The sequence below is a fragment of the Vigna radiata genome, chromosome 8, assembly GCF_000741045.1.
Source record: "Vigna radiata var. radiata cultivar VC1973A chromosome 8, Vradiata_ver6, whole genome shotgun sequence".
NCBI classification, from domain to species: Eukaryota; Viridiplantae; Streptophyta; class Magnoliopsida; order Fabales; family Fabaceae; genus Vigna; species Vigna radiata.
The window spans coordinates 17022228-17039181 of record NC_028358.1 but is presented as its reverse complement, the minus strand read 5'-3'; the positions used below and the strand labels follow the sequence as shown (position 1 = coordinate 17039181).

General features: G+C 37.5%; 1 protein-coding gene across 3 annotated transcripts in view; it reads left to right on the top strand.

The window, feature by feature from the left end:
* Nucleotides 1-1998: 1998 nt before the first annotated feature.
* The window catches only part of LOC106772250 (structural maintenance of chromosomes protein 1-like), a 29053-nt gene continuing 14097 nt past the window's right edge, over nucleotides 1999-16954 (top strand). Inside the window, exons 1-10 of one of the 3 annotated variants that reach the window (XM_014658525.2) lie at nucleotides 1999-2546; nucleotides 3057-3293; nucleotides 4009-4242; nucleotides 4696-4934; nucleotides 5573-5839; nucleotides 5948-6218; nucleotides 6829-6953; nucleotides 10433-10542; nucleotides 10893-11000; nucleotides 11070-11209. In XM_014658525.2, coding sequence (XP_014514011.1) covers nucleotides 2109-2546; nucleotides 3057-3293; nucleotides 4009-4242; nucleotides 4696-4934; nucleotides 5573-5839; nucleotides 5948-6218; nucleotides 6829-6953; nucleotides 10433-10542; nucleotides 10893-11000; nucleotides 11070-11209 — 2169 coding nt within the window. In that variant the 5' untranslated portion in view covers nucleotides 1999-2108. The other 2 variants (XM_022784524.1, XM_022784525.1) reach the window with 2 other exon arrangements.

Sequence of the window (16954 nt, the reverse complement as noted above, 5' to 3'; positions counted from 1 at the left end):
GAGTGCATTCTCGAGAGTAACTGTGAACTGTGAGGAGCCTTGTCCATTCTGAATATGCAGAGATTCGTTTGAGTTTTTTTCTTGGTTGTGGCCCTAAACAGTGAAGATTCCTCTCTTCATCCACAGCATTGCACACAGAAAAAATGCCTGCACCATTGAGAACACACTGAGACATAGCCATCAAGCTTTTTAGAATGGTTTGTTTGTGTAATGTTTGCAGGCTTGGTGGTGTATGAAGAACCTCACGTTGGTGGTAGATGAAGGAAGGAGCTGATTGATGATATGAAAACAGTGTTTCAAGCTGGAGAAGAGGATGAAGAATGCTGCTTAATCGGAAACTTGGCATGGGAGGAAGAAGAAGGAATGCTGTATTCGGTTACAGCAGTAGGCGTAACCAGTTACAGCGCCTAGAAGAACAACAAGCAAAAGTGTATCCGGTTACCACCATTCGCGTATCCGGTTACGGCGAGATGTATTCTGTTGAATGGGTCGTTGGCATCCTTGGAAGTTTGGTGGTTATGGGTCCTTGTTGACGACGGTGGAGGTTGCAGCGTTCCATTATAATGTCGACGATGTAGTGTTGGGGTGGAAGGCTGAAGGTGGAGCATGCAACGGCCTTGATGAAAGTGGTTAAAGCAGTCGAAGATGCTGTCGTTGATGATGGAGAATGCAGCGTCGGAGATCACATGGAGAAGGTGTTGGTGATGGTGGAGGATGCATCGTCAATGATGATGGAAAATGCATCGTCGGAGATCACAACAGCCTTACCTTTTTTTCTGTTTCTCTTGCAGGTGAACGAGTTGTGAAGAAAGTGATACGTGAAGAATCCAGGTTGTAAACGTGAAGAATGAAGCTGTATCAGAGATGACGCTTTAGTATTTGGAAAATGATATTTTGACACCATTTTTTGACACTATTTTGACACTGTACACGTGTCAAAATGTGATTGGACGATTTCAAATTAAAAAAGTTGAGACAGGGGTATGTTTGGAAGAAAAAAATCAAAGGTTGTTTTTTAATTTGAAATCGTCCAACCACGTTTTGACACGTGTGCAGTGTCAAAATGGTGTCAAAAAATGGTGTTAAAATTTTATTTTCCTTAGTATTTACTGTAATATAAAGCAAACATTTTTTTGAAAGTTAAAGTTGGCCACCACGAGTCAGTAACGTTAGCAAAGTAAATGCGTTTAATCAATAGTTAACTGTATTAAATAAAATCTTTATTATAGAATTAAATCAACGTAAAAGATTTAATTATATTAATGCGCGCATCCCATTCTATCATATCGTTTTAAGTATTTTTTTTTCAATTTTTGATTAATTATTAATATCTTATAACACTTACATTTTTATCATGTTTATTTACATTTTAATTTCTTACAATTAAATTATTATGTAGCAGGTTTTAATAATTTTTTATTTAAAACCTACCACATAAATGAAAGAATACCACTAACACCCTATTCTAAAAAATTTCTAATGAATGTGTTATACTTTACCAATGTTTATTGGTTTTCAAAAGGGATAGTTCATTAGTTAATATTGATTAAACAAGAGGACGACTTTGGACAAAAAGAAATAGATTATAAATAATTTTAGCCATTTTTAATATACAAAAGGAACGATATTTTGGAACACTATTCAATATAGTATTTTGAATACATTCTAATTTAATTAAATTTTTATAATTCCTTTTAATAATTATTTCAAATTTTTAACTTTCAATAAATATTTTTAAAATTAAATATAACATTTATAAATATCATTTTTTATATTACTTTAATATCTAAGATTATTTTAATAATATTCAATTTCTACCAATTAAATAAAAATTTTAAAATTATTACATCAATCAAATCCTAAACTAAATTTTACAAACTTTATTCTCAAATTCACTCTCAATTACTTTTAAATTGACTCAAATAAAAAAAAAAAGAAATCATACTCAAATCTTCTTGTGCAATCGACTTAATTACTCTCCCGATTACTGTCCTCCGTTTACCTTAAGTAACTTCTCAGGGTTTTTTCTCCCGCCAATTTTCCCCGTCCATTTCAATTCCCAAATCTTAACTAACGTATAGTTTCACGGTTTCACTCTGAACGTAACCATGCCGTCGCTCCTCTCTCCGGGGAGAATCCACTCTCTGGAGGTAGAGAATTTCAAGTCCTACAAGGGGTTACAAATTATCGGCCCCTTCTACGACTTCACTGCCATCATCGGCCCCAACGGCGCCGGTAAGTCCAACCTCATGGATGCCATCAGCTTCGTCCTCGGCGTCCGCACCGGCCAGCTCCGCGGCGCGCAGCTCAAGGACCTCATCTACGCCTTCGACGACCGCGAGAAAGACCAGAAGGGTCGCCGAGCCTTCGTCCGCCTTGTCTACCACCTCGCCAACTCCACTGAGATTAGATTCACGCGCACCATCACCAGCGCCGGCTCCAGCGAGTACCGCATCGACGACACCCTCGTCAATTGGGACACCTACAACAACAGACTGAAGTCCCTTGGCATCCTCATCAAAGCTCGCAATTTCTTGGTCTTTCAGGTTCTGCTTCAATATTTGTCCTGCGTTGAAACCTCTAGATTATATTATGTATACTATATGCACATAAGTTCTAAAAATAATTAAAAAAATACTAAAGTTCATAACATTTATAAATACTCAGAATAAGAAATTAAAAATAATAGGTATAGGTATCTTAAACAAAATATGCTACTAAATATCAATAGAAGTCAAATCTAAGTTACTTAGATAGGAATCATCAACTGTCATCTTTTTAAGTCATATTTCAAATTCTGTTTTTGAAATTGAAATCCCAAATAGCCCCTTAAAAAATGCCCCAATGCCTTTATTCAAAGGACTTTTAGGAAACAACAAATAGTGTGAGTATCCTATTTGCAGCCGCCATTAGGTCACTATGGACAATACACTTAAACTCTATGCTATGGTGGTCGTAGTGGCAGTTCTGCTTCCGCATTATAGTTAACACTTTGTAGAGAAGTTTATGACTTAAATTTGTTACTTATCTCAATTGACAATGCTAAGTTTTTGCAGGGTGATGTTGAGTCCATTGCGTCCAAGAATCCCAAAGAGCTCACTGCGCTGGTGGAGCAGATATCTGGCTCTGACGAGTGCAAGAGGGACTATGAGCAGTTTGAAGAGGAAAAAGGCACTGCTGAAGAAAAATCAGCACTGATTTATCAGAAGAAGAAGACTGTTGTTATGGAAAGAAAGCAGAAGAAAGAACAGAAGGAAGAAGCAGAGAAGCATCTCCGCCTGCAACAAGAACTGGTAGTGGATCTGTCTCAATGTATGTGTGTTTGTGTGTGCACTATGTATGTTTGTAGGTTGGCTGCAGCTCCAATATGACTGTTTTAGCTTGATGTAGTACAGTCTGCTTAGTTTATTTTATGGCTTACTATTCTGTTTTATTGTACTTATCCTGCTGCATGACTGATTAGACCAAGGCAGGTTGGTACTTCTAGTAACTATAACAAGTAAAAATCAAGAATTTCACCCTCAGTTTTCCTATTACTGCCTTACGTCAATGCTTCTATGATGTCACTGCTTTTCTGAGTTTTCCAACTTCGTTGCTCCATCTGATCTGGTTGGATACCTGATGGAGATGGTTGATTAAAATTGGAACTTTCTCTTGAAGATCCAAAGGCTATTGACAATGAATTGAAGATGCCACTTTCAGTGGCCTCTATGTTTCCCCTGTTTCTGTTTCCTCATCTTTGGATTTGCTTAAGCTGAAGTAAGGGTATTCTTTCTAATTTCTTTGGTAAATTAGCTTCCCATAATTGAATTTGTGGAAAACTGTACCTATACAGTATCTTTAATCCAAGTGTCGCTAGATATTATTTACTTTCAACTGAAGAAAAAATATGATGAAATTCCTGGATTTTGTGCATTTTCTGTTTTGTGCATTTTCTGTTTTGATGTCGATTAATCTTACTGTGGCAAGCAAAATTTTCAAGTATTTGTTTTTTTTTTTCTCATGCAGAAATCTATGAAGAGAGAACATTTCTTGTGGCAGTTGTTTAATATACATAATGATTATGTTAAAACAATTAAGGATCTTGAAGACGAGAAGAGAAGTCGTGAAGGTGTTGTTAAAGAGTTGGAAAATTTTGAAAATGAAGCTAGTAAAAAGAAAAAAGAGCAGGCCAAATATCTCAAAGAGATTACACTGCGGGAAAAGAGAATTAATGAGAAAAACAGCAAACTTGATAAGAGTGTAAGTATGTTTCTACCATACTTTAAGATTATTGTCATCATAATATTATCAATTCCAGCTATTTGTAGTCCCTCTGACTACGCTAACATAAGTAGACTAGGTAATTATTCTACCATTAAGCTCACACACAACTCACACACACTAACCAATAATTCTAACAGAAATTTTTACATAGGTTGATTCTATGTTTTACTCATTGAAATTTGTTGCTTGCGATCATATGTATTTTGAAGAAAACTGGGTTGGAAATTGCAATTTTAAGGTTTGGAATATGGTTTTGTTAATATGGGATTAGTGAGTGGTAAGGATGACAACGCCTGTAGACACAAAAGAGAGATAAAGAGCTGGGAGTACCTGAATCATCTAGTTGTAATCCTATTGTTGATATTTGTTATGCTTTTAATAGACGGAATTTTATGGAATTATTTATCTATTTTTCTTCTCTCCTAGCAGCAGCCCGAGCTTCTGAAGTTAAAGGAAGAAATGGCTCGTATTACTTCAAAAATTAAGAAAGGGAAGAAAGAACTTGATAGAAAAAAGGTTGAACGGACGAAGCATGATGCTGAAATTGCATCACTACAGAATGGCATCCAGGATCTTACAGCGAAAATGGCAGACCTTCAGGAAAAGAGACTGGGTGTTGATGATGAGCTTGATTTGCAAGGCAATGATTTGGATGAGTATTTTCGAATGTGAGTGTTTATTTGTTGTAGCTGTTAGCCAATCTGTCTCTCCCTCTCTCTCTCTCTCTATATATATATATATATATAGTTTCGGTTTTCTTTTTCTAACAGAATACTTGCACTGTAAACTTTAATGCTAATGAGTTTTGGCATGCATTTAAAATGACGTGTGCCATATCCACCGTGTACTCATTTTATTTCATTATGCTGGTCTAGAGAGATAATATGTGTGCTAGACTGTTAGGGATACAAGGTGAAGCTATTTTGTCAATTGTGTATGCTTTTTTTTTTTCTTTTTGTTGAAGGAAAGTACTTTATTCATGTGGGTTGAAATTGTGAATCAGTTAGAACATGTATTCATTGTGATTTGACTGATATCAACCTAATGTGTATGGTGTTGCTTATGGTATTTTATCGCCTTTCATTAGCCAGCTTGGCCTTGTCTTCTCAATTAGAGCCTCCTGATAGCACATTGGTTCTCATGAGGAATTAAATCTATTTCATTGGACTGAATTTCATCAATTCTATCTTCTGGTAGCATATTTGTTGTGATGAAAAAAATTTATAATATGTTAGTATTTAGCAATTATCATGCATATTAATTTTTCATTTGCTATTTTTTTTTGTGTTGGAACTTGTACCTGCAGCAAAGAGGAGGCTGGGATGAAAACTGCAAAGCTTAGAGAAGAAAAGGAGCTTCTAGATAGGAAACTAAATGCTGATTACGAAGCTCAAAAGAATTTGGAAGAAAATCTTCAACAGTTAAGAAACAGGGAATCTGAACTGAATTCACAGGAAGAACAGATGCGAGCAAGGCGTGAAAAGATTGTTGATAATTCTACAAAAAATAAAAATGGCCTTGATGACTTGAAAAAGGAACTACGTGTGATGCAGGACAAACATCGTGATTCCAGGTACTTTTATTGAATGTTTCTTTTTTGAAAACTGTTAAAGCTTCCTACTACATTTAAGCACATTACTGATAATGTTTTTGAAATGGTGTTGGTCCTTTTGATCTGCAGGAAAAAATATGAAAATTTGAGGTTAAAAATTGGTGAAGTAGAAGATCAACTTCGTGAATTGAGGGCTGATAGATATGAAAGTGAGAGAGATGTTAGGTTGTCTCAGGCTGTTGAGACTCTGAAGTGCCTGTTTCAAGGAGTTCATGGTCGCATGACTGATCTTTGTAGGCCAACACAGAAGAAGTATAACCTTGCTGTTACTGTTGCTATGGGTAAATTTATGGACGCAGTTGTAGTTGACAAGGAGTCAACTGGGAAGGAATGCATCAAGGTCCTAATAAGTTTCCTAATATTCTGTTTGTACCATTGTACTTTTTGTTTTCAATTGCATGATTACTTAGTCTTGTTTTAGAACTCACACGCTATTTAATGTTGATAGGTTTTTGTTGTTTTTGATTTGAGTGCCCTTTTTTTCTCCAGTAGTGTTGATTACAAAACATACTTGAGCTCTGAAAAAAATACAAAAGATAAATATTAAATTTACTATGTACTTCAAAATTTGCATAACAATTTATGTGCTACACAAACCTTGTTAACTGAGGCTTGAGCATTAAGCTTGTTTGGTACCTTCAAGCTGCTGGGCCTTCATTTTGTTGCCTTTTCATCCTTGATGACTTTAATAAATTTTGACTTGCTGCATCTGTACTGTCATCCTGGTGGATTTTGTTATGATTGACATGGTTCTTTGGTTGTGGCAACCAAATTGTCTAAAATTGGTACAAAATTTGCTTCTTATTTCATTAAGGTTTTGCATAATTGTTGTAAGCTATAATTCTGGTGTTAAAATTCCAGATTTGCTTTTTTGAACATTGAACTTCTATACTTGGTTCCGTTTACTTCACTTTGTTATATTTATTGGTATTGGTTTCTTTGCTTTTCAGTATTTAAAAGATCAGAGGCTTCCTCCCCAGACATTTATTCCTCTGGAATCAGTTCGGGTGAAGCCAATAATGGAAAGATTGCGCACATTAGGGGGTACAGCAAAACTGGTCTTTGATGTGATTCAATATCCTTTTTCTCTAGTGGCTACCATGAAGAACTGGTTCTGTTTATGTTTGCAAATTTGTAATCTGAATCTGTTCTAATGAAACTGAGCATTTCTTGAAATTTACCTTTGTTATATAGCCTGTCCTTTGCAACTTTATTGTTTTGACTAATTTGAAAAATTAGTAATTTTTTATGTTAGCCACATTGCTTGAAAATTTCTGAATGGGAAGGTGCTAGGAATAAAAGAGGGAGCGTAGGACCGAATGATATATAGTGGCTAATACCGAATGGTAGAAAGTTTATGTTAGGAGGGAATTCAATAGAGAGAAAGTTGGTTAGTTGTTAGGAGAGAGAGAGGGAGTATAAATACTTACCGAATAGGGGAGAGGGGGATTATCAGAGAGTTTGTTCAGGGTTTAGACTGGATATTTTCTAGTGGAGGAAGATTAGGCTTCCTTGGGGTGATTCTTGTATTCTGATTCACTCATACACCATTAATACATACTTTTCCATTCTTTATTCGAGAGTTGTGGTGAGAAGAGGGTCTCGATTAGGTTATTTGCATAAAGTAACCTAACAAATTTATCCGACCTGCCTGATCCAGATCGAAGGAGAGAAGAGATGGAAAACAGGGTGAGTGCATTGGAGGAAGATTTGATTCCATGGAGGCGACATTGGAGGAAATTCGAGCGGAGTTGAGGGGAATGGCTCGAAACGTGAATCACGACCATGGAAGACGAAACATTAATTGCGACCGTGGGAGAAGAAGGAACCAGTGTCGACGCTCCGAAGGAAGTCGGGATTTCGTAAACACTGAATGCGAACAGCGACCACCAGAGAACTTGGAGGACGAAGCGGAAGAGGACATAGGAGACGTGCAACGTAGCTGGATGAAGCGTGTTGAACTACCAACGTTCGAAGGAGTGGACCCCATGGGCTGGATCGCGAAGGTAGAGAAATTTTTTGATCTACAGAACATGACGGAGAGGGAGAAGATGAAACTGGTATATATCTGTATGGAGAGAGGCACGAGCTACTATTGGATCCGCTTTTGGCGAAAGAAAACCCGACATCCGAATTGGAAGATATTCACGGAAGCGCTAAAGCGGAGGTTCGGCGGACTGAATCGAGACACTGTTTGTGAGGAGTTGGCAGCGGAGCGACAGGAGGGGAGCGTCGACAAGGACATCTAGGAGTTGGGAAGTCTGGTGCCACAAGCATCGGGAAAACCAGATCACTCCTCATTTTCAGTTTCTATCGATCTTGCAACTAGCATTATAAATGGTGTTGAGGTTGCGGGAGCCATTGAGCGAAGACCAGATCCGTCCTCGTTAATTTGTGCTCAGTTGGGCCTTGAGTTGACAGCGGTGAACAGTGATTGCCTTTTTTATGACATAGTCTTAGAACAAAAAGTTCTTGCAAATATGGATGAAGCACTTGAAGCTGATTATAATACCACTATGGATGACATGGTATTGGGTGTTGCTCAGAAAGGTGAACAAGCAATGAAAATGTCTCTTGAAGACGGTTTAGAATATGGCCTCAAGATTCGGCATACTGCACGCACCAAAAGCAGTGAAGAAACAGAACAAAACAGGTGTGCAAAAATGGTGGATGCCATGAAGAAGGTGGCGAAGCTGGACGTTGAGCGGAGTGTGGATGAGAGGAACTTGTTCTCTGTTGGATACAAAAATGTGGTGGGGTCACGGAGAGTTTCATGGAGGATCTTGTCATCGATAGAGCAGAAAGAGGAGTCAAAAGGGAATGAGTTGAATGTTAAGCCTATAAGGGATTATAGGCACAAGGTTGAGTTGGAGCTGTCTAACACTTGTAGTGATATTATGATAATTTTAAATGAGCATCTTATCCCATCCACTAATATTGCGGAGTCTATGATGTTTTATTATAAGATGAAAGGAAACTATTACCGGTATTTGGCAGAATCCAAAGCTGGTAATGAAAAAATAGAGGTAGCAGAGTAGCCACTTAAAGCATATCAAACAGGTCCTACCACTATTGAGAGTGAATTACAACTTACACATGGTACAATGATGAGTGGACTAAGAGAAGATGTTAGCATAATTGACTTTTTGAGCACTAGAAAGGATTATATTGCTGAGGTAGAAGCATTGGAAGCTGCACAGGGACAGTTAGACACCGAAACTGATGAAGTGAGGGATATAATAAAGAAACTTGATGCAGTGAGGTTAGTTGAATCTTCCCTTGCTAAGTCCATTTATGAAATGCTGGAAGTTAATAGAATTCAAGAAGAATGGAAGATATTGGAGGAGGATTTGCCACCACCCAAGCCTCCGGACTTGCATTGGAGGGCATCACCTAGGAAGAGGAGCATTACGTCAAATAACAACTCCCTAACTTCAACCTTGAGGACAAGGTTGATTTTGAGGGGTGGATTAATGTTAGGAATAAAAGAGGGAGCGTAGGACCGAACGATATATAGTGCCTAATACCGAACGGTAGAAAGTTTATGTTAGGAGGGAATTCAATAGAGAGAAAGTTGGTTAGTTGTTAAGAGAGAGAGGGAGTATAAATACTTACCGAATAGGGGAGAGGGGGATTATCAGAGAGTTTGTTCAGGGTTTAGACTGGATATTTTCTAGTGGAGGAAGATTAGGCTTCCTTGGGGTGATTCTTGTATTCTAATTCACTCATACACCATTAATACATATTTTTCCATTCTTTATTTGAGAGTTGTGGTGAGAAAAGGGTCTCGATTAGGTTATTTGCATAAAGTAACCTAACAGAAGGCAAAAAAGGTGATGAGTTGACTACTCATCAATGCACACATCACCTTTTTATGCAGTCAAATATTTTGTCCAGTCATTTAATAACAAAATGCTTCCTGCTTTGAGGTCAATGGCATTGAATGATCCAAGTAGTTGACCGTCCGTAGTGGGAAAAGGTGGTTATGCTTCATGCTGCATTTGAATTATACATTCAAAATCCTACAGGAATGTGTAATCTCCTTAGAAAACAAAATCATGGCTGTTTCTGTGGGTGGAGTAACCTTGTCTGTCATTGTGATGCATAGAGCTGCTACATCTTAACATCATCAATGTTTACCAGTCATTTGGTTTCTAGTTTCAAACTGTTTACATTGTTCTCACCCATCTTGTTGTGTGTATTGCTCTATGCTTTTGCTTCTGTTATCCTTTCTGTTTCATGTAGCTCACTATAATCAAATCCTCTCTCTGATTGGATATATAATTTTTTTGTTAGATTTGCGAATTTTGTTCAGTAGTTTCAACTCATAAAAATACTATTATATGTACTGTTGCTTTAGAGAATTCTTTCAAGGCCAGATGCCATTGTTGGATTATAAGTAGGTTATCTATTATTCATGTATTTTCTCTTCTTCACATGCACGTGAATAATCTATTATCAAGTGTTTTGTTCATACTTTTCTGTTGATCTAGCTAGTTATACCCCTATAACAAGCTGAAAAGTGGTTTAAGTGTTTCAACTTAACTAGTGCAAGTTTGATCCCTCCTTGGAGAAGGCAATTCTCTTTGCTGTTGGGAACACACTTGTTTGTGATGATCTGGAAGAGGCCAAAATTTTAAGCTGGAGTGGAGAGAGGTTTAAAGGTAGGAAGACCTTTTTTTCTTTATATCATCTACTGGTTCTTAATGTTCTTATGATACCGCTTTAAAACTTAAGTACATAGGTTTCCTGTTTGATCCCCATGCATTTTTTTCCCCTGGCTTTTGTTATTTGTACTTTTTTGGCACAGTTTGTAACTTTTAGTTAACTCCATTGTCTTTGTACTTTGAGTTTGACTATTTTGTAATTTCGTTTCTTATCTAACAGACCTTCTGGCTTTTGGAGAGTAATCCTTTTGTGTACTTATAATGCATGTGATGTAATCCTGGTGCATTTAATATAATCATGATTATCAGATTGGATATTAGTGAACATTGTTCTATAATTTGCTTAGTTGTAACTGTTGATGGAATTCTGCTCACAAAATCCGGCACAATGACTGGAGGTACTAGTGGTGGAATGGAAGCAAGGTCAAAACAGTGGGATGACAAGAAAATTGAAGGTTTTTGTCATTTTTAAAAAAATTTCATGTCAAAGCTTGTGCTCCTTCAATAAACATGTTTTTTTTTAGGACTTAATAAAAAGAAAGAGCAATATGAAGCAGAGTTGGAATCACTAGGATCAATAAGGGATATGCACCTTAAAGAGTCTGAAGCATCTGGAAAAATTAGTGGACTTGAGAAGAAAATTCAATATGCTGAAATTGAGAAGGTACAATCAAACACGAAAGCTGATAGTCTTTTGTTGTGGTACAATCAAGCATGCAATTCTTATTTCATACTTTTTGTGGTTTCATTTCTCTTTTTCTTTGTCCCTAGAATGTTTGATGTGCTTGCTATATGTGTATTGACTCAGTTGAGGACACAATTTTTATGACGCTTTGGATTTGTTTAGAAAAAACTTATATTTTGGCTTATCCACAAAATAACTGCTTATAAAGCATAAGACTTGTTGCAATGAGTTTCCCATAACAGCTTATGAAATGTATATATGCTGTTTCGAGCTCATTTTCATTAGCTATTATTACATGTAATGGACTTAGATACATCTTTGTATTTTCCTATTTATAAATGCACAACCCTATGTGTTTAATACGCATTGGGTATTTAACCCATGCCTCTCTTTCTCTCTTTTATTTCGACATGGTATATAGAACTAGGTTTAGTCCTTTCCTCCTCGTTGAACCCACCATTCGTTGGTGCTAATTTTCTTTTCCAGCATTGTTAGTTTTTTTCTTCTAGTGTTTGGTTTTTGCGATGATCAAGCTACCACCACCAATTTGGTTTCCTTGTGTGATCGTAGTCACTGCTGTTGTCACCATCGCTGCCGCTGTCACCATTGCTTTAATTACTATTTCTGCTGTCACCGTTGCTTTAATTACTATTGCCGCTTGGACTAATGACACCATAGTTTTGCTCGTCTTGGCCTGGCGGTCATTGTGCAGCAAAAGTTGTGATGATCCTTTACGTGCCACCCCAAGTCAATGTTTCTTTCCTTCTCTTAATCACTATTTTGTTATAGCTAAGGTCACCTTCACTGAGTTTTCCTCGTACTTTAAGTCCAATCCTTCTCCTATTGCATCTCCATCTGATCAAGTCACTATCCCAATTGTTTGTGTAGTCTTTTAATCTTCCATGCTCTCTAGTGTCATATTTTTTATTATAAATAGAAGATTATGAGAAGGGTCCTTTAAGCCCCTTCTAAATATATTTTCTTTCTTTTAGTCTTAAGTGCGTTAAAGTTGAAGGACTAAAAACATATTTAAAATCCTATTTTTAAGCTTATTTTAGATTATTATAACTATAGCAATCAAATAGGAACTTATTTGCACTATTTATGCAAATGACATTGTTGCCGTTTTCTTGATATAATGTTTTAAATCGAGCCAAGTCTATGAACTGATAAATCATTTTGGAAATATTTATGGATATAAACAAGGTTAACCATTTACTACAATTACATTCATAGCATACAATATTACCAATGTTAGGGTGGGTGAGTGTGAAATCAGTGGTCAATATCTTGAATTTAGTATGAGTTAAAGTGTTAGGTATCCACGTAAGAAACCTAACTCTCTCAATCTCTCTAACACTCAGAAATATACACAGACCAGCAAGAAAGAAAAGTAATGTGTTGTATTCACATCAAAGAATCAAGAATATAGTGTAAACCCAGGAGCTTAACCTCCTTCACCAGGTGCAAAGACCGGTCAACAATAAAAGAGGTCTCTTATATAGACACCTGTCCCGCCCCCCTTAACCGCTCAACATTTAAGTACTCGTTCTTATTTTTCTATTCCTTTTCCCATTTCCTATACTCTCTAAGTCCTAACATTACTTCCCCCTTGAAGATCGACCTTGGTCCCCAAGGTCGAACTGAATATGCTCCTGCATCGTTATCCTATTCCGCCTGCTGAGAAGGTAGTGAGTTCCATCTGTTTCTGCTCTACTTCTACCCCCTCCTCTTTTACGTCCTCCTCTTCATCTTCTGCAAGCAGCACCACCCGTAGGCTCTTCTCAGGGCATTGGTGTCCAGGGCTGAAAGGTCCTCCACAACGAAAGCATCTCCCCTCTTCTCGACGTTTCAGAAACTCGGGGTAAGGCAAGTTTCGTGAATTCCGATTCCGACTATCACCTTCGCCGTAACTTCCGCCCCTCACCTGTCCGTTTCCCATTGCGCTATCACGTCTCACCGACCTGACACTCTTAGTCGGTGTCGCTCTTCCTAGATTACTTCTCGGCGCCTCTGTCCTGGCCACCACAGCTCCTTCGACCGTCCGCTCCCAAGAAGGAGGGTTTTCGACCGCGGTCCACCCCATCAGTCCTAAGCCACGAAGAGCCTCCTCCACGTCTCGTGCAACCTTCATCGCCGACATCAAATAACATGGGTCATGGGGTCGCATCTGGCATCGCAACTCCTCGCATAAGCGTGCCAGAAAATAACCTAGCAATTGGTTATCTGTGAACTCCTTTGTCTGTCCCGCCAAGGCTTTAGATTGTACCCTTTTGCAATTGACCGAGCTTGGAGCCAATCAATTTCACCACCAAGGTTGACTTTAATTACATACACCCATAGATAACCAACTGCCTTTTTGCTCGATGGAAAGGGCACGAGCTCCCAAGTATTACTGTGCTCAAGAGCATGCATTTTTGCAATCATGGCTTGTTACCATCCAGGATGAGCAAGTGCTTCATTCACATTTTTGGGTATAACCACAGAAGACAATAGGATAAAAGAGAGTAATAGGAAGGTGACAATCTGTGATAAGTAAGAAAATTATAAATGGGATGTGGGTTTTGTGTGGAACGAGTACCTTTTCTGAGAGTAATGGCCCAACCCGGATCAAATTCACCAAGAGGCGTGGTATGAAGTGACAAGGGAGAAGAATCTAAAGTAGGGGGGATTCACTATTTTCTAGAAGAAGTGGGCTATCCATCGGAGTCATGTGTCGGACGATATCAATATGTGGAGAGGAGGGTTCAGGAGGACTTTGATCAAGACTTGGATTGGCACAGACATTAGAGATATTGGACTCAACCACTGAAATAAGAACCTACAGGAGGATATGAACATCGTGAACAAATGGAGAAAAGTAAGGAGTCTATTCAAAGAATGTGACATTGGCAAACATGTAAGACTTCTTCGTTTCAGGAGAGTAACATCGATATCATTTTTGAAGTCGAGAATAGAACAAGAAGACATTTCATAGCACAAGCGAAAAGTTTGTCTAACCCTGGAGACATGTCATGAACAAAACATACATAGCCAAAAACTCGGGATGAGGTGTGAAAGAGAGGATCATTTGGAAAGAGAATGGAGAAAGAGACTTTATGATTGAGAGAGGAGGAAGACATCCTATTAATAAGAAAACATGCAGTTAAGATGACATCTCCCAATGGTGGACAAGAATATAGGCACTAAGCAAAATGGTACTAGTAGTTTCAACTAAGTGTCTATTTTTATTTTTGTTATACCATTTTGTTGCGGTGTATGAGGTCAAGTGGACTAATGTAATATACCATGAGAACTCAAGATGGTAGAAAAAGTGGATGAGAACTGTCTTTGGCATTGTCACTTAAGATTTTGAATGCCCAAATTGATTCTTGATTTCATTAAAAAAGGATGTGAAGATGGGTAACAATTCAGAGCAATCTTTCATAAGATAAATCCAAGACCTCGGATATCATAATGGATAATAGACAAACTAGAATTACACATTTATTGAAACCTTTTAGGAAAGGTAGATCTAACATGTTTTCCTAATTAACACGACTTACATTCTAAGGTCTGGAGACCACTAATTTCAGGATACATTTTTTTTTTTTTTAATTTTGATAAATAAAGATGGCCAAGCCGATCATGTAACATTTTAGGACTAGGAGCTACAACATAGGACACCACTTTTGGATGAGATCCAAAATGGTATAATCCTCCAACTTCATATCCTTCTCCAATTTGTCTCCCCGAACCATGCTCCTATATAACAAAAGATTTGTGAGTGAAAGTTATTGAACATTGTAAAATTTGGTTAACTGGCTTAAGGAAATTAAATTGAAAGGACAATTAGGGACAAAAAGGACAAACTTCAGATTTAGTGAGGGAGTTAGGGAAACTTGACCGACTCCCTTTGAGGAAGTTTTAGAGCCATTTGCAAGGGTTATGAAATGAGATTTTTCTTGATAGGAAATGGTTGAGAACAAAGAGGTAATACCAAAAATGTGATCAAAAGCACCTAGGTCAATTATCCATGAATTTTGATCTTCCATGGATTGAAAATGCAGGCTGTTGATGTACTTGGATATTGAGATGTCTGTTCCAAGCTATTAGACTTTAAGCATAGATACTCTTGATATTCATTGTCAGTGAACTAGGAATTGGTAGTTTCAACCTTAGAGATATTGGCTGTTTTGGAAAGAAAACCATGCAAGGAGTAGCAATTCTCTTGGGTATGACCAATCCATTTACAGTATGTGCACTGAGGATGCCCCCGACCTTCACGTCCTTCTCCTCTAGTGCCACATCCTCCATTTCCTCGTGTGGCAACCATGACAAATGGTTCCACTAGGTCACGATCTTCCTGAGTTTGAGGCATCGGGACACGGAAAAGGTGCGTGGTCAAGGTTTCCATTGAAGGGACTTCTTGACTGGTCAGAAGTTGATCTATGATATGATTAAAGTTTAGATGTAAAGCACGAAGGATCAACTCTATAATATTTGTCAAGTTTCTTCTTGATGTCCTCAAAAGATTCAACTTCCAGAAACATCCTCAGTTCCTCAAGAACTTATTGGGCTTACATCTTAAAAAATGTAAGCTCGTTTTTCGTATCATAGAGATGTTGAATATCATTGGCATAGATGCTTTGAGCTTTCTTTCAAAAGGAGTGACATGTTTTGAAAACTCTAAGGGACATAAGAAGTCTTGGTTTCATTGAGTAGAAAATAATATTGAAATTTATTATTTAGAATTGATTGAAAATACATTCTCATATCCTTTATTTGTAACAATCTAATTCTCCTAAAAAAGGAAATAGAAAAACTAGGAAATAAAATAAAAGATTGTATATCTACTTTCTCTAATTAGGAAGATTCTAAATAAATCTTCTCTAATTACAACACTCCCCCTCAAGTTGGTAAATGAATATCAATCATTCCCAACTTGCCTACAAGATCTTGAAATCTACCTGGAGGAAGCCCTTTTGTAAAAATATCTGCTATTTGAAGTTTTGTAGGAACATGAGTTGTAATCACAAAGCCTCTGTCAATATTATCTTTGATGAAATGTCTGCCAATCTCAATGTGCTTGGTTCTATCATGTTGTACTGGATTATGGGCTATGCTCATGGCAGACTTATTGTCACAGTGTAGTTGTATCGGATTCTCCACTTTGACTTTAAGATCATCCAAAATGATTTTCATCCAGAGTCCTTCAGACATTCCTTGAGCAAGAGCTCGAAATTCAGTTTCTGCACTAGAACGAGAAACTCTATCATGCTTTTTTCTTCTCCATGTTACCAGACTATCTCCAAGAAACACACAATACCCAGAAGTAGATTTTCTGTCAGTATTAGAACCTGCATAGTCAGCATCAGGATATATCTTCATAGTCAATGTGTCTTCCCTTTTGAATAATAGCCCCTTTCCTGGACTTGACTTCAAGTATTGAAGAATTTTGTCAACTGCTTGCATGTGTCTCTCTCTTGGATCATGCATAAATTGGCTCACAACACTAACTGCATAAGCAATGTCTGGTCTTGTGTGTGATAGATAAATTAATTTTCCTACCAATCTATGATATTGGGCCTTCTCTACAGAAGCACTTTCTTCATATCCCATTTTGTGATTCTGTTGAAGTTCTACATCCCAGCTTTCCTGTTTCTTTGAGGAGATCAAGTACATATTTCCTTTGGGAGATGAAAATTCCTTTCTTGGAGTAGGCAACCTCTATTCCAAGAAAAT